A 17802-nucleotide genomic window follows, 5' to 3' on the forward strand; every position below is an offset into this window, starting at 1 on the left:
GCACATGAAACATTCTCCAGGATAGATCATGTGCTAGGTCACAAAACAAGTCTCAATATATTTAAGAAGATTGGAATCGTATCAGTCATATTTTCCAACCACAATGGTATGAAACTAGAAATCAGTTACACGAAGAAAACTGGAAAAACTACAGACACATGGAAACTAAACCACATGCTACTAAAAAGCCAACGGATCACTGAAGAAATTAAAGATGAAATTTTAAAAATTCTGTGAGATGAATGAAAATAGAAACACAACTTTCCAAAATCTATGGGACACAGCAAAAGCAGTTCTAAGAAGGAAGTTCATAGCAATTCAGGCCTACCTCAAGAAACAAGAAAAATCTCAAATAAAGAACCCAACTTTATACCTAAAGGAATTAGAAAAAGAACAAACAAAGCCCAAAGTTAGTAGAATGAAAGAAATAATAGAGATCACAGCAGAAATAAATGAAAGAGACTGAAAAAACAAAACAATAGAAAATTTCAGCAAATCTAAGAGCTCTTTTTTGAAAAGATAAACAAAATTGATAAACTTTAGCCAGACTCATTGAGAAAAATAGAGAACCCAAGTAAAATCAGAAATGAAGAGAAAGAAGTTATAATCAATAACACAGAAATACAAACAATCATAAGACAATATTATGAACAACTATATGCCAACAAATTGGACAACCTAGAAGAAATGGATAAATTTCTGGAAACATATAATCTTCCAAGAAGAGGGAATGCTTTCAAATGCATTCTATGAAGCCAGCATTACACTGATATCAAAACCAAAGACACTACCAAAAAAAAAATTATGGGCCAATATCCCTGATGACCACAGTCACAAAAATTCTCAACAAAGTATTAGCAAACCAAATTCAATGATACATTAAAAGAACCATACATCATGATCAAGTGAGATTTATTCCAGGGACAATACGGTGGTTCAATATCCACAAATCAATCAATGGGGAAAAGATAGTCTCTCCAATAAGTGGTGTTGGGAAAACTGAACAGCTACATGTAAAAGAATGAAACTAGACCGTTTTCTCACACCATATACAAAAATAAGCTCAAAATGGATTAAAGACATAAATATAAGACCTGAAACCATAAAACTCCCATGAAAACATAGGCAGTACATTCTTTGACATTGGTCTTAACAATATTTTTTTGGATCTGATTCCTCAGGCCAGGGCAGCAAAAGTAAAAATAAACAAATGAGACCACATCGAACTGAAAACCTTTTGCACAGTGAAAGAAATCATCAACAAAATGAAAAGACAGCATATTGAATGGGAGAATATATTTGCAAATGATATGTCCAAAAAGAGGTTAACAGTAAATATCCAAAATATATAAAGAATTCATACAACTCAATATATTAAAAAAAATCTGATTTAAAAGTGGGCAAAGGACCTGAATTGGCAGTTTTCCAAAGAAAACATGCAGATGGTCAACAGACACATGAAAAGATACTTAACAGGGCTTCCCTGGTGCCGCAGTGGTTGAGAGTCCGCCTGCCGATGCAGAGGACACGGGTTCGTGCTCCGGTCCGGGAAGATCCCACATGCCGCGGAGCGGCTGGGCCGTGAGCCATGGCCACTGGGCCTGCGCGTCCGGAGCCTGTGCTCCGCACCGGGAGAGGCCACAACAGTGAGAGGCCCGCGTACCACAAAAAAAAAAAAAAAAAAAGATACTTAACATTACTAATCATCAGGGAAATGCAAATCAAAACCACAATGAAACATCACCTCACACCTTTCAGAATGGCTATTATCAAAAAGAGAACAAATAACAAGTGTTGGTGAGGATGTGGTAAAAAGGGAACCCTAATGCACTTTTGGTGGGAATGTAAATTGGTATAGCTGGTGTGGAAAACAATATGGAGGGTCCTCAAAAACTTAAATATAGAACTACCATATGATTCAGCAATTCCACTCCTGAGTATTTATCTGAAGAAAATGAAAACACTAATTCAAAAAGATATATGCACTGCAATGTTCATTGCAGCATTATTTACAATAGCCAAGGTATGGAAGCAACCTAAGAGTTCATTGATAGATGAATGGATAAAGAAGATGTGGAATATTATACACAATGGAATATTAGCCATAAAAAGAATGAAATCTTGCCATATGCAACAGCATGCATGGGCTTACAGGGTATTATGCTAAGTGACATAAGTTAGAGAAAGTCAAATACTGAACATTTTCACTTATATGTGAGACCTAAAAAAGAAAAAAGTATAATAAAACATAAAAAAACAGAAACAGACTCACAGATACAGAGAACAAACTTGTGGCTGCCAGAAGGGAGGAGCGTGCAGGGATGGGCAAAATAGGTGAAGGGGATTAAGAGGTACAAACTACCACTTAAAAAATAAAAGTCACAGGGATAAATGTCCAGCACAAGTAGTATGGTCAATAATATTGTAATAACTTTGTATGGTGTATAATCTATAAAAATATTGAGTCACTATGCTGTACACCTGAAATTAATATAATATTGTAATATTTTTTAAAAAGAAAAAAAATAAATGCTTGTATTACAAACAAAAAGAAAAAAGTGTTGATATCTCCAACTATAATTGTGGATTTCTTTCATTTCTACCAATTTTTGCTTCATGTATTTTGAAGCTCTGTTATTAACTGCATAAATATTTAGGTTTCTTATATCCTCTTGATGAATCGATGCATTTATCATTACAAAATATACCTCTTTATTCTTGATAATATCCCTTGTTTTGAAGTCTATTTTGTCTGTTATTAATATAGCCACTCTAGCTTTCTTTTGATCAGTGTTTGTTTGGTATATCTTTTTCCATCCTTTAACTTTTAAAAACATTTTTTTTCTTTTCCTACTTTTGTTTTCTCCCAGTTTTATTGAGATATAATTGACATACAGCACTGTGTAAATTTAAAGTGTATAGCATAATGATTTGACTTACATATGTCATGAAATGATTATCACAGTAAGTTTAGTAGACATCCATAATCTCATACAAAATTACAGAATACAAAAATACACATACGAAATTAAAGAAATAGAAAAAAATATTTTTCCTTGCAATGAGGATGCTTAGGATTTACCTTCTTAACAACTTTCACGTGTAACATACAGCAGTGTTAATTATATTTATCATGTTGTACCTTACATACCTAGTACTTATTTTTATTATAACTGGAAATTTGCACCTTTTGACTGTCTTCATCCAATTCCCTCTCCCCCCACCCCCCACATCTGGTAACCACAAATCTGATCTTTCTTCTATGGGTTTGTTTGTTTTTGGAGTATAACTGACCTACAACATTATGTTATACAACATAGTGATGTGATATTTCTATACATTTCAAAATGATCACCATGGTAAGTCTAGTTTTGATCTGTCACCATACAAGGATATTACAAAATTATTTACTATATTCTCCACAAAGTACATTTCATACCCATGACATTTATTTTGCAACTAGAAGTTTGTACTTCTTAATCTCCCTCATCTATTTCTTTCCTCTCCCCACCTCCCTCCCCTCTGGCAACCTCCTATTTGTTCTCTGTATCTATATCTCTGTTTCATTGTTTGTTCACTTGTTTTATTTTTTAGATTCCACATATAAATGAAATCATGAAGTAATTTTCTTTCTCTGACTTTTTTCCCTTAGCAAAATACCCTCTGTATCCATCCTGTTGTCACAAATGGCAAGATTTCGTTCCATTTTTTTAACTTTTAAAGTATCAATGTCTTTATATTTAAAGTGAGCTTCTTGTGGACAGCATATAGTTGGATCTTGCTTTTTATCCAATCTGACAATTTCTGCTTTATGGTGTGTTTATGGCCCCGTCCTCCATCTTCAAAGTCAGGGAGAAAGAGAGAAAAGCAAGAGTCAAGTCTGTTACTCCTCATAAGATTGTTCCATTTCAGTAGGATCTCTTCTCTGGACCAAGGTGAGTTCAAGGGATAGTAATTAGGCATAAAGCATAGACACTGTGGGACCCAGAAGAATTTTTGAAGAACTGCTTTCCTAAAGTCTTGTAGTGGGGAGAGCCCAAGTAAGTTATAAAGTACCAACTGGAGAGGGGAAAGAGAGAGCAATTGGGCTGTTATGATATAGCTCAGATGTGGCTGGTTTAAGAAAGAAAAAATGGGGGTTGGGGGTGGGAGTAGATGTAAGGAGGCAGCACAGTTCAAAGGAGAGTCCATAGGTTTGAGTCAAAACATCCTGAACATAAGTCCAGGCTCTATACTTCTTGGTCATAAGACTGAGTAGCACAATTAATGTCTTGGTTTATCAATATGTGAAATGGAGGCCGTATCTACCCTTTGTGATGGTTTGTGTAAGTGTTTTCTAGCCAAAAAAACAAAAAACCTCCAAATAATGGTTCCATTTTAGGGAGAACACATTAAATGTCAACTCTGAACCTTCCTGACTGGGGATGGGGGAGGAAGGGTTGCGGGGGGTGGTACAAGGGATTTTGGCCTTTATGCTATATAATCCAAACTTTTGATGTTTAAGAAGATGTCAGTATATAAATGTAGTGGGGATCAGGCTACTCTTGATATCAGGTACAAACTCCTTCCAGAATCTGATAAAAGCCATGGACTCTTTCCAGAAAATGGCCCCCACAAAAATCTAGGGAGGTTTTTTTTAATTGACGTAGAGTTGAGTTAGAACATATTAGTTCAGGTGTACAACATAGGGATTCAATATTTTTTATAGATACTCCAGTTAAAGTTATTACAAAATAATGGCTATATTTCCCTGTGCTGTAAAGTATATCTCTGCTGCTTATTTATTTTATACATAGTACTTTGTATCTCTTAATCTCATACTGGTACCCCCTACTGGTAAGGGAAAGAGTCAATAGACCCCTTGAACTCTCCTCATGGATCCCAATTTTAAGAATCCTGACTTATACCAGTAAATAAGGAGAATAAAAATCTAGTTTACCTGTATAAAAATAATTCAACTATGGTTAGACAAATAACTTATATTTCCATACCATGTGGTACAGTACCTATTTTGTCTATGTCAGATTGACTTTGCTATAAGTTTGATTTGGTATAAAACTAAACTGTTGGTCCTGGCTCCACCTTTATCATTTGCTGTTCATGTGGCACAGTGTTGCCTATGCACAACTTTAAAAGAAAAAATTAGAGTGGCTTTTCTCTTAAAAGCTAATATTCTGCCTCCATGGTTTCACCTGTCGAAATAATTATTTCCCAGATTGGCAACTGTGTGCTCTTATAGAATAAATCGGTAGGTGAGAGGTCGTGAAGCAGAGTGGAAGGTGTTCAGGCTTCAAAAGACAGACCTGGCCTGGAATCTCAGCTCCTTCACCACTTACTAGAGCTCAGCCTTCAAGCTCTGGCCTTCAATAACTTCATTGATTAAATGAGAATAACAAATACCTACTTAAGGGGTTTCTAGGAGGATTGGGGACAATACAAACAAAGCACCCAGGCTGTATCAGATCTTAAATAAATAGGGCTATTGTTACAGTGAGTCCTTAGTGTTACACAACAGCAGCTTTGTTGCTTACGGCTCCCAATGCCATATAATGAAACTGGCATGAGATTCTTGAGTTCAGGGGACAATTGCCTACTCTGTTGAGGAAGCAGCAAATGTCAAAGGCTGAAAATTGTTGACATCCCCAAGGTGTCAGGGAGCTAGACTGAAGGTTATGGTGTGTCCTGCCTTTGGCAGTCCAGTGAAGCACGTCTTCATAATGGCATTTTGTTGACTTTTCCCAAGGCCAGTGAGGTATCTAACTAAGGTGGCTTAAAAATCCGGAAATAACACACGCAGGGGAAAACCCAGTGCAATAATGACATCTTTTCCTTCCTTACTGTTAGCTTCCTTGTTTCTTCTTTCTCTGGTTCAGTGAATGCCAACACAAGGATTAATAAATCTTGACACTTTTTTGCCTTCTTCCAAGAATATATTTTCATGTCTGGGTAACCGTCATCACCTCCCCTGACTCCTTTGGGAAGAATGGGTGCATTCTGTGAGTCACCTCCACCGATTAGGAGGCCAAAGTTTCCCAGGATTCAGTGGAAGGCTGTGTCGTGTGGTGGAAAAAGTAGTAGTTGAGAACTCAGGACGCTTGGGTTTGGTGTCCATCACCATTTCTGTCTGAATCTGCATAAAAGCGGCCTCCAGCGCTGCTTTAGTTTCCTCATTTGTAAAGTGCATCAAGTCTGGCCTTGGGTATGAGCGAGCTTCGTTCCCACTCAGGATCAGCGGCAACCCCGCACGAGCCCCAGCCGAAGCGTGCGCTGGCACCAACTGGCCTGCGCCTGCAACGGGCGGGGCTCTGCCGCGCCGCGTAGGGAACCGGGTTCCCGCCTCCCTAACCCAGCGTTTCCGTTGCCAGGGGAACTGGGGCGGCGCGCTTTCCGGCGCAGTCGCGCGCAGCGCAGCTGTCATGGCGGAGGCCGTCTGGAGCACTGACACCGGAGAGGCCGTGTATCGCTCTTGGGACCCCGTGCGCAACCTCCGCCTCCGGTAGTCGCATCACCCCAGAGCCCCGTGCTTTTATGCTGTCAGATAATTAGAGCCTGAACTTCGCTTCTTGTTTGCTGGGACCCTCACTTGGGTTTGCAGTACTGACCGCGGTCACCTCGTCTCCCCGCGTCTCCCTCACTACCCGGCACCCTCTTCACTCACAACTTCCAGACCCACCCTTTCAGGACCCTGCCCCTCCCAAGTTTCTCGAGGCCCTGTGTCTCCAGTACACTCTCCCATCGTCTTCTCCTTAGGTCCCTGTGCCCCACTCACATCCCCTCTGTCGCCTACACCCCGCCACATTCTTGGTAGCCGTACCCTCTTCTGAGTTTTGTTTCTCCATCTTTGCTCTGCGTTCATCTCCTGGTTGAGTGTTTTGTAACGAGAATTTTGGGCTTCTCTTTTCCTGGCAGAGTCCACCTGCAAAGAATCACATCAAGCAGCTACCTCCATTGCCAGCCTGCTGCCCAGCCTGGGAAGGACCTCATAGACTTGGCCACTTTTAGGCCTCACCCATCCACCAGTGGGTGAATGGTGGTGATGTGGCCGCGTGGGGATCTGGGGAAGGGCCTAGGGTGGAGGTTACCTCTTAAGACAGAGTAGACCCAGGTCTATAGTCTGAGAAAAGGTATAGAGAGGATGGGTTTATTGTCCAAGGTCACAGGGCTGGTAAATGTTGAAGCCAGGATTTGATCCCAGGCAATTTTAACTACTACATTACGTTGTGTAAAATTGAATAAGGCTTGATTCCTGCCGTCAAGATGCTGATCCGAATTGTGGTCAAATGTAGGGAAATAGCAAATACCATACTTTAGATACGTTATAAATTTGCCTGTCAACCTAAATACAAATTTGTGGCATTTTTTTCCTAAGAGAAAATATCACTCCAAGCTTGAAACATACAACTAAACACTTTTTAAAACAGCTTAAAAATTGGGGTCTGCTTGGAAAATGTACATATTACCACCATCTGTGTTCTGGCAGTTTTCCTTATCTGGGAAGCCAGAAAAGTGAGGAAGAGACGACAGTGTGTTTGCGTTAGGTCACTGGTCTCTCTGCTTTTGTTGTTTCTGTTCAAAAATATTCCTGGGCAAGAGTGTGAGCTGGCAGGTTGTGAAGCATGTGTCTTTGGAAAAGGCACACTCAGCTAGGAGTGTGTGTATTAGATTTGGTTCTTAAAAAAAAAAAATCAGTTGTATGTCTTTCCTTTTCTCTCCTGATACTTGGTCTCTTAAGGTTATAGTGTTAGTGATTCTAGATATATGGCTTCAGGAATAGTGAAGATAAAAATGCCACAGTTCCTGTCTAGCAAATGTAGGCAGTTGGGATTGAGGAAGAGCTATTTAGCCTGTATCTAATAAATGTCAGCTCTTGACACTGAATTAGATCAAATAATTCCTGGAAGGCATGACTTCCTTTTATTCAAATCAGAGTAGTGATTAAGACTTCTTGGGTCCTAATCTTGGCTTCTACACATATCCACAGCCTCTATAGAGTAAGTCTAGAGTGAGTGCTTCATAGATCAGTGAACTCCAACTGATTTTGTGGCAAATATAAGAGCAGGGACTTTGGTTATAACCAACCACAGAGTGAGAAGTGGTGCTAGTTTGGCTCAAACATTTGACTCACTCTGTTGTCTTTGGAGGTGGACACCGCCCGGAGGTAGATGAAGAGGAGGAGGTCGTGATTGGGTGGCAAGAGAAGCTCTTCAGCCAGGTGAGCCAGTGTCCCTTGTCTGCTCAGTCTGCCTCCCCCTGGTCCACCTCCACCTGACTAGTCACAGGGAAGGATTCTTGATACATATGGCTAAACTGATTTCCAGAAAGCTTGTAACAGTTTATACTTTCCACTGTTGTGCTTATGGGGTCAATGGAATATAGTGCCTGCCACTACCCAGTTTTATAATCCTGGGTAAGACACTTTTCATCTCTGGGCCACATACCAAAACAGCAGAATTACTGTTTTGGTATGTCAATTCTGTAATAGCAGAATTGAATTAGACTATCATTGTGGTTCCTTTTAGCTCTAACATTCGTTGGCTCTCCTGTCCTCCATTAGTTTAGATAAACGACAGTTGGCTATGAGAACATGTCAAGTTGCATCAGCTCTATAGAACTAATTTGACCAAACTGTTACAGGAGCAAAATTTGACATATTCTCAGTAGAACTTTGTTTCTTTGTGACCTCAGTTCGAAGTAGATCTGTACCAAAATGAAGCAGCCTGTCAGAGCCCTTTGGATCATCAGTACCGCCAAGAGATTCTGAAGCTGGAGGATCTGGATGGCAGGAAGAACCGACGAATCTTTACCTACACTGACTCTGATAGATACACCAATTTGGAGGAGGTAGCATTCTTCCCCAAGCACCGTAGCTCCCTTCACCTTTGTCTGCCCTAGCTTTCCGGCCTCTCTGTATGTTAACTCGGAAGCCTGTTAAGGGGATACAGACCTTCTGGCAGCCAAGCTGGAGTAGGTGGGCACAGTCTGCGGGTGGTGAGGCTGCTGCTCCCGGCTCCATCTGCTGGAGGGCCTGGGGGAGCCGGCAGTGTCTCTAATCACAGGCTTGCAGCCTACAGACTGGGAGAAGCAACCACTGGGTTTGGCTTCCTCTGTGCATCATGAGATCAGACAGGTGGATGGAGTCTAGAGCCATTTAGATAAAATTCATCACGGATTCAGCCGAAACTGAATATATGGGTTTGAAGAAGGATTCAGTACTGCGTGGGGAATGGCTTATATCCTCAGTTTGCCTATGACAGCTATACCCTCATGGACTTGTTTTACATTTTCTTCTGGATATTCTAACCATCACTAACCATCACTCTCCTGAGGGAGGGGAGTGCCTATATTATCTGATTTTTGTCTGTGACCTTGTAGATCTCTGCAAGGAGCCAGGTGTTAAGTGAATGTTTTTGAAAGATTGATGCTTATATCAGGAAAGCTGTGGGTTGGTAGCATATAAAATTTGGGTTGTCTGTTTTGGTAAACAAAAGAAAATTACAGATAGTGTTCAGTTACCCATGGGAGGGTTTTCCACAGGATACCAGGCAGACTCACCAAACCTTTTGTTGGTATGTGTTTAGAGATTGCAGGCTCATTTTAAGATGAGCATAAATAAACTCATTTCTCAAGGATAATGTGCTGCTGTAACCTTCGGGCAAACCAAGGCTTGGTTGGGCTCTTCCTTGGGCTGTTTGTGCCACTGTGCCCGCCGTCAGTGTGATTGTGAGGTGGCCGTGCGCTGAGGTTCAGGTTCTGTGTGAAGTTTCAGAAGGAAGACTTCCCTCCAGGTCCTTGGTCCCACACGGCCCTGAGCAGGCTTACACTGGGCTGCTCTGTTTTCCCAGCACTGTCAGAAAATGACCACCGCAGCCAGCGAAATGCCGTCATTCTTGGTCGAGCGAATGGCAAATGTCAGGCGGCGACGGCAGGACAGGCGAGGGATGTGAGTGCAAGTGTGTACAGGGCCGTGGCGGCCTCTGTGGTCCGTCCATGCCTGTGTTCCCCGTATGCCCACCAACTCGAGCGTCCCATCCTGCAGCGGGCCTCCACCTTCGTGTGCTCCCCAGAGCTACTCCTTCAGGCTGTTCGGGGGGTGCCAGGGAAGTGACCCTTCCTGTGGTGTCTCCCAGGGAGGGTGGCATCCTTAAGTCACGAATCGTCACCTGGGAACCCTCAGAAGAGTTCATCCGGAACAGCCATGTCATCAACACCCCTCTTCAGACAATGTACATCATGGCAGACCTGGGTCCCTATGGAAAGTGAGTGAAGCTTCTTACTGCCCAGCTCAGACCTTCATTCTCTTCTCCTGTCACTAACCATCACTCTCCTGTTATGGTCATCCCAGGTATATGGGAGGGAGGGATGTTTTCCTTCTACTTTTTCTTTGGAAGAGAGTATTTTACCATGACAATTCTCACTCCAGCCTCTGTCCTCTCCCCTGATATGTCCTGAACACCTCTTCCTCTTTCCCTGGAGGTGGGGCAGCAGTCTTGAACCCTGGTGTTAATTCCCTGGTTTCTAGGCTTGGCTATAAGAAGTATGAACATGTCCTCTGTACTCTGAAGGTGGACAGTAATGGTGTGATCACAGTAAAACCTGACTTCACTGGCTCCAGAGGACCCTACAGGTGAGAAGAGGAAGAAAGGGATGGCGGAGACTGGCATTGCTTTCCTTGGCTTCACTTCTTGCCCCAAGTTGAGGAGATTCTCTGAAAGCCCTTCATGTGTTCTAACTTTTAAATTCCGAGCCAGTGGTTCATATTCTGTTCCAGGTCATAGACCCTTAGGACACTGGGCAACCTTTTCTCAGAAAATATGCACCTACCCGGATTTGAAAGTGATACCTTCATCAGTGTCGTCAAGTGAAAATAATTCTCTGTGCTGCTGCGTGTAGGGACTAATCAAAACTGGGAGAGATGAACTAGCCAGGTCTTCTCCTCTGGCCTGACTGTTCCTCATCTTACGTCTTAGAATAACAGAACTGTAAATCGGCTCCTCCCTGGGCTGGGTCTGGAGGGCCCCACCTCCTGTTTGCTGAGTTAGTCCCTTTGTGGCTTTGACCTTACAGAATCGAGACAGACGGGGAGAAGCAGGAGCTGTGGAAGTATACAATTGACAGCGTGTCCTCCCTTGCACAGCCTGAGGAGGAAGAGCGGGAGCAGCGTGCGCTCAGGGACGTAAGTGCTGGTTCAGTCTGGGAACCAGAGAGCTGGGAGCCGAGGCCGCGGCCGAGGTTGGGTCAGCAGCTGCAAGGCCTTGCTCTTAGAGGCCTTGCCTGACTTGGGAAGCGCTGCTGACATGTCAGATGTAAGGTTTCGATCCTATTATAAGATCATCACAATAATGACCATTTATTTGAGCATTTGCCATGCTCTGTGCTAGGCCCTTCACATACTTTATTTCATTTAGACTGTACCACAAGCCTTTAGGTGAATATTTTTATTATTACCACTTTATAAATGAGGAAATGGAGATCAAGAAGCTAAGCAGTCTGCCCGAGGTCACGTAAGTGCGAGAGCCAGGTTGGTCCCAGACCGGTGGACTCCAGAGCCTCTGTGCTTCACTGTCAGATGTCAGTGTCTGGGATGCTTAGGCCCAGCTTTCTGTGGCACGTCCCACTCCTGCTGCTTTTCTCCCTCCCATGCAGATCTGGACCCTGGTCTGGCTGGGGTCGCACCTTGAGTTTCAGTGTGGTTTGTTTCCTCAGCTCTATGGCCGGCACAAGGAGTATCTCAACAGCCTCGTGGGCACTGACTTTGAGACGGTGAGTAGCTGGGTTTCCTGCAGCTCCGCCAGCTGGGTTTCTGTAGCCAGAGCGTTCTGACTGCGGCTCAGTGACAGTTCTCTCTTCAGGGTCCCAAAGACATACTCCTCAGTGGAAAAAAGTAAAAAACAACATTTAGAGTATAGTCCTTGTTATGTTTTAGAAGCATTGCATATTGATATAGAACTGTTAATGCATAGGAAAAGGTCTCAAAGGGCACACACCCTATGGGTGGCTTTCTCTGGGGAGGGGGTGGGATTGGGAAATGGTAGATGGCTATTGGGTGGTGAGAGGGACATGTCAGGAATGTTTACTTTTTATTCTCTAAACTTAGGTGGTTTTGAATTTTTATCAGTGGGAGTGCATTCATGTATTACTTTGTAATTCATTTTATAAATAAATATAAAGATGAAAAGTGTCTTCCTTGCTCTTCATGTAGATATTTTTCCTAATGCCCCATAGAGAGGGAGGGGTGTCATTTCTGTTTGTCAAATAGTTTGGCTCTTAAAACAAAACAAAAGAGTTTAAGTCCGTAATCCTGTGGTCCTATTCTTTGTCTTCTCTTATTCCAGGAGTTCCATTTCTAGATCTGGAAACAAGGAGAGAGTTACCTGGTGGTCTCCCTCTCTCTCTCTAAAAAATTAACTTTCACTATTTTTGTGTTGTATTAGCAACAGACTTTCAGTGTTAAAAAGTGAGATAAGATAGATACACAAATAATTTAACAAGGAAACTTCCTGGTCTTTTGACGTCCCTCTAGAGGGAGCCGGGGTCTCTAGCCTCTCGCCCTACGGCGGCAGGCAGCTGTGGTTGCTTCTCTTGGCTGTTCTTGTAAATACCCCACACTTTGTTGCCTTCCCCACCATGTAAATTAGGTGCTTTTTCCATTACATTACACACTTTTAGAAATGAAGGAAACAGATTTATGGAGAAGTGGCAGGTGGGGAGGAAGCGGGATTAGTCACACACCTGGATCTGGCATCCAGCGTCAGGTCCTCTGGGGATTTACGGGCAGGCTGGAGGAGAGGTGTCGCTTCCCTCAGACCTCCTGATCTGTCCCCACTTCTCTCTACCTCAGACGGTACCAGGTGCCCTCCGGCTCTTTGTAAATGGAGAAGTAGGTGAGTGTCTCACCAGACAGAAGCCCCTTGATGCTGGCAAGTGTCAGATTTAGCTGTGGAGTAATCCTCCCCGCCCCAGTAGAGCCCTTGGGTTGTCCGCAGCACTCGGGAGACTCAGGCATGTGTCTTTCCTGGAAGCACAGGGAGTTCCTGGCCCTTGAGGGACTCGCTTCCACACGTGGGTAGGCCCTTTAGGACTGGGGCGGGTGTTAAGGGTGATAGGAGGATAACCTGAAACAGTTTCCTGTTTTCTTAGTTTCAGCCCAAGGCTATGAGTTTGACAATCTTTACGTCCACTTCTTCGTGGAATTGCCAACTACTAGTAAGTAATATTCATAAGTCTCTCTTTTTACCCATTCTGACAGTTTTCTGGAGGCATTCGGTCAGACTTCCTTCCCCACTCCTCCACTGAAATTGTTACTGTTCTTTTCAGGGTCATAGATCACTTCCAAGATGTGAAATCCTGTGGTGACATCTCTGCCTTCGCCCTACTTGGCCTCTCAGCAGCATTCACCACAGCTCACTTTCCTCGCTGAGACTGTCCTCTTGGCTTCTGGCTCTGTGCTCCTCTCGTCTCTCTCACTGGGGGCTCAGCGGCCTTCTTGGCTGTTCCCTCATCTTCTGTTGATCTAAAACTATTAGAGTGTCCGAGGCTGGGCCTGGCCTTCTGCTACTCTCTCTCCACGGTCTTTCTAGGTGGCCTCATACATCCTGTGGCTTCAGTACTGTTTGTATGTCTCAGACTCCCGGATGTCCCTCTCTAGCCTTAGCCTCTCCCCTGAACTCCAGAGTCATGTCCACTTACCTCTTTGTCGTTCCTGTTTAACATGACCAAAAGCTTCTTGATTCCCCCTCTTGCCTCACACCTGCCCTCATGGTCTTGCCCATCTTAGCAGAATGGCAATGTCATCTACTTAGTTTCTGATAGCAGAAACCTAAGAGACATCCTTGACTCCTCACTTTCTCTAGCTCCCTACCGCCATTCATTCTATCAGCAGTTCTTGGCAGTTCTGTCTCCAGAAGATGTCTTGAATCCTCTGTTCTCTCGAGGACCCTGGGCCAAGCCACCATCATCTCTTGCTTAGGCCGAAGCATTAGGTTTCTAATTTATCCTCTCACTTCCTGTCTTGCTCCGTCTTACGTTTCATTTGCCACGTGCACCACAGCCTAACTGAGCCTTTAAAATGTAAACCAGTTGTGTCTCTTTTGAACTTAAAGCCCCAACAGCTTCCCTTCCCACTTAGAGCCAAATCCAAACTCCATTCTCTGAACGAGCTGGGCCCTGCCTATCCCTCCCTTACAGCATTGCAGTTGTAATTTCTGTTCTTGAGCAGGCCAAGTTCATTCCCACCTGAGGGCCTTTTCAGGGCCATTTCTTGTCTGAAAGCTTTTGTGTCCAATCTTTGCACGACTGGTTCTGCTTTAGTTTAGGTCTCAGCCTCAGTGTCGCCTCTGAGTGGTGTTCCCTAACCACCCCGTCTAAACGAGCCTCAAGCCACTCAGTCCCTTCGCCCTGTTTTATTTTTACTTTAGCATTTGTTACTACTTGATAGTCTTTTTGTTGGTTGGTTTGTTGTCTGTTCCCCCCTCCCACCCCCAACTGGAATGGTAGCCCCATGAGAGACAGGAAGCTTTTTTATCTGGTCACCAAGATGTCCCCAGTGATCGGTCGTAGCACATGGCAGACACACAGCGAATGTGAAATGAATGAGTGAGTGAATGGAGACAGGAACTTTGTCTTTTTCTCAACTGCTTGCCTTCCTCCCCGTTGACTTACTATATGTGGTCTTTGGTTTTCAGGCTGGTCAAGCCCAGCATTCCAGCAGCTCTCAGGAATAACACAGACCTGTGCCACCAAGTCCCTGGGAACGGTAGGGCAGCAAGAGGGGGCACCTAGGAGGGGGAAGGCACCTGAAGATTATCACGCTCACGGCCTGGGGAAGATTCCAGGGCTGGGTCCGGCCCTTCGCTGTGGGCTCTGCAGGGATGCCTGGTCCAAGGGTTCTCTCTGCCTTTTTGAGAGTGGTAGCAGCTCGGGTTTGGGTGTCCCTTCACCTCTCAGCCTTTTATTTCCTACCTGGGGTGATAGTTTTTCTTTTTCCCTTGGGATGGTGACCTTGTCATTGGCTACAGGGAAAACAAATTCCAAGTGAGCCCTCGTCCACCCCATGACACTGAGTATAAAATACCATTCCTCTTTTTTAGGATAATGTGGCTTACTTCTCCTACCCGTTCACGTTTGAGGCCTCCTTCCTCCACGAGGATGAATCTGCCGGTGAGTGGCCCGGCAGGTGCTCGGCCTTGGGGCCCTCAGACAGGCCCTCTCCTGGTGAAGGCCTCCCATGACCTGGCCGCTTCTCCCCCTTGCTGCAGGTGCTCTCCCGGCATGGCCTGTGCTCTACTGCGAGGTCCTCTCGCTGGACTTCTGGCAGAGGTATCGCGTGGAAGGCTACGGGGCTGTGGTGCTGCCTGCCACCCCAGGTGACCGCTCATCCCTGCCCTTCATGTGGCCCATGTGCCCTAGCTCCTAGAAATAAGGCTAACACTTCAGAAGATTCGACCACTTCCTGTGAGGAGTAGGGATGACTGGGAATTAGAAGCACTTAACTTGCAAGATTTCCTTGCTCCTCTTGAGGAAATTTTCCCCCTCTGTTAGAGACAACTGGGTGAAAGGACAGCTAACCGGGAAGCTGAGCAGCTCTGGGCTCTGCCTCCAGCTCCTCTGATCTGACTCGTGGCCTTGAGGGAGCAGCCGCGTGGCAAGATGGGCTCTCGGCGGACGTGTATTGAGTGGGTCAGCTCCTTTTGAAATAATAGCCGCTGTCTTCTGTTGTGCGCCAGGCAGTGTGCTAAGTGCTTCTCATTTAATTCTCCCCACCACTCTGTGAGGCATAGGTGTTGTTATTAGGTGAGGAGAATGGGGTTCAGAGAGGTTGAGAAACTTGTCCTGGTGCCTGGGTAATAACTGGCAGAGCTGAGATCTGAATTTCCATCTGATTGATTTTCAAGTGGGTACCCTAAACCACTCTGATAACCTTCACCAGAGGGCAGGCCATTACCAGACCAGGTGTTTTGGTGGTGGCGAGGCCCGTGTCATTGCCGGGAAGGCAGCAAGGGAGCACGTGCCATTTCCGGCCCCGCTCTCCGCTTCCTGCACAGGCTCGCACACGCTGACAGTCCCTACGTGGAGGCCGCTGGAGCTGGGCCCGGCGGCCGAGCTCAGGAGGTTTTTCGTTGGTGGCTCTCTGGAACTGGAGGACCTCTCCTACGTGCGGATACCAGGAACCTTCAAGGTGACTTTTGTCTTTGGGGAGACTTCATGCTGGGAACTTATGTCCCTATCTCTTCTGGAGTAAGGTGGAATCTGGGTTAAGGACCCTTAATTGTTCATTGCTTCATTATTGCTTAGTCCCTTCCCTCCTGTCTCGGCCACATCTTGCACCAGGTACAAAGATCACTGCTGTCCTAGGAGAGCTCTGGAAAATAGTACACTTAGAGGTTTTCCCTGGTCCCTGTCGGAATAACTGGCCCCTCCTTCCAGCCCATCCCTGAGTCCTCAGGAATCAGAGGATTGGCAGGCAGCTTATAAGACTGCTGATTCTCGAACGAGGTTGGAATGTTCCTTGATTTACAGTTGGGAGGTGGTGGAATCTGGGTGTTGGGATGAAGTTTCTCCAACAGAACTGTTCTCCCCAAGGAGGGGAATAAGAATGGGAGTGAGGCCACTGTGGTGCCTGGGGTCTAGGAACCAACAGAAACCTGACGTTAACCGGGTGCCGCAGGGGGAGCGTCTGAGCCGCTTTGGACTCCGCACAGAGACCACAGGCAGTGTCACCTTCCGCCTGCACTGTCTGCAGCAGTCCAGGTGAGTGGCCATTGCCCTCCGCCTTGGGGCTTCTGACCTTGAGGGCTGCAAGAGCAGCCATGGCCACGTGGCGGGCTCCCCTGCAGGGCCTTCATGGAGTCAAGTTCTCTCCGGAAGAGGATGAGGAGCGTGTTGGACCGTCTGGAGGGATTCAGCCAGCAAAGTTCCATTCACAACGTGCTAGGTAGGCTTCCCCCCACCCAATTCCAGCTACACCCCCCTCCAGCATCCCCGTGGGCCCCATTTCCCCCACACCGTGGCAGCTGACTCCTGTGTCTGCTTCCCGCACAGAAGCCTTCCGTCGAGCCCGGCGCCGCATGCAGGAGGCCCGAGAAAGCCTTCCCCAGGACCTCGTGAGCCCCTCGGGAACCACGGTCTCCTAGCTCACTGCAGTCCTGGCCCGCCGTGCACGAGGACAAGACGGGTGATATCCAAGGCCTGGGCCCTCTTCGTCTTTCTGATTAGAGACCCCGCTGACCTGCTGAGAACCGGAAGAGCTGAGAATCCTGGGCTGGACCCCTGCCTGGTCTTCAGCTGCTGGGTGGCAACAAAGCCAAAGACCCTGTGGCCCCCATATGGTCCCTGTCTTCATATGTCAGCCACTGCAAGTGACCATCGCAACAAGACAGGCTTTTTGGTTTGAGACCAGTTTTGGGGAAAGGCCAAAGTTAGTTCTGTCCTCGACACAGCCTCCTTTCCGGCCTGTCTCATGGTCTCAGTGGCAGAGGGCAGCAGTACCACCTGCTCCACACCTGCTTTACACATGGAGGCCCGAGAAAGAAGGCGAGAGAGATCTTACACTCCTGGCCTGGGACCCCAGCCTCCTCTTCCCAGGGTAGCCTCCCCTTCCTGCTGGGGGCTTGTTTCTGTAGTAAATGAAGGCTGAAGGCAAAGCCCAGTCCTTTCTGCTAGCTAGCTGTCATCTTTTATTGTGTTTTTTGTACATAAAAACTTTTTATACTGACTGACGTTCTGTCAGCTGGTTTTCTGCTTGGGTCGCTTTCACGGCCAAGCTATTCTCCTTAACGTCAGGGCCCCTAACGCTGCTGCCCTTCC

General features: G+C 45.6%; 1 protein-coding gene across 6 annotated transcripts; it reads left to right on the top strand.

The window, feature by feature from the left end:
- Window positions 1-6352: 6352 nt before the first annotated feature.
- On the top strand, window positions 6353-17711 carry MKS1 (MKS transition zone complex subunit 1). 6 transcript variants are annotated; one of them, XM_004271776.4, is made up of 18 exons: window positions 6353-6496; window positions 6910-7019; window positions 8142-8212; window positions 8686-8841; window positions 9843-9940; window positions 10128-10256; window positions 10520-10624; window positions 11065-11173; window positions 11704-11760; window positions 12839-12881; window positions 13138-13203; window positions 14682-14752; window positions 15087-15156; window positions 15255-15362; window positions 16041-16174; window positions 16664-16746; window positions 16833-16930; window positions 17038-17711. In XM_004271776.4, exons 1-18 carry the CDS (start codon window positions 6417-6419, stop codon window positions 17127-17129), a joined length of 1680 nt encoding a protein of 559 aa, XP_004271824.2. In that variant the 5' UTR covers window positions 6353-6416; the 3' UTR covers window positions 17130-17711. The 6 variants fall into 6 exon arrangements, 5 of the variants coding, with proteins under 5 accessions (XP_004271824.2, XP_049558289.1, XP_033287617.2 ...); XR_007473597.1 differs by lacking the exon at window positions 17038-17711 and having other exon boundaries at window positions 6386-6496; window positions 16627-16746; window positions 16833-16899; XM_049702332.1 differs by lacking the exon at window positions 16664-16746 and having other exon boundaries at window positions 6386-6496.
- The last annotated feature ends 91 nt before the right edge of the window (window positions 17712-17802 follow it).

Source organism: Orcinus orca, chromosome 19 (genome assembly GCF_937001465.1).
Source record: "Orcinus orca chromosome 19, mOrcOrc1.1, whole genome shotgun sequence".
NCBI lineage: Eukaryota > Metazoa > Chordata > Mammalia > Artiodactyla > Delphinidae > Orcinus > Orcinus orca.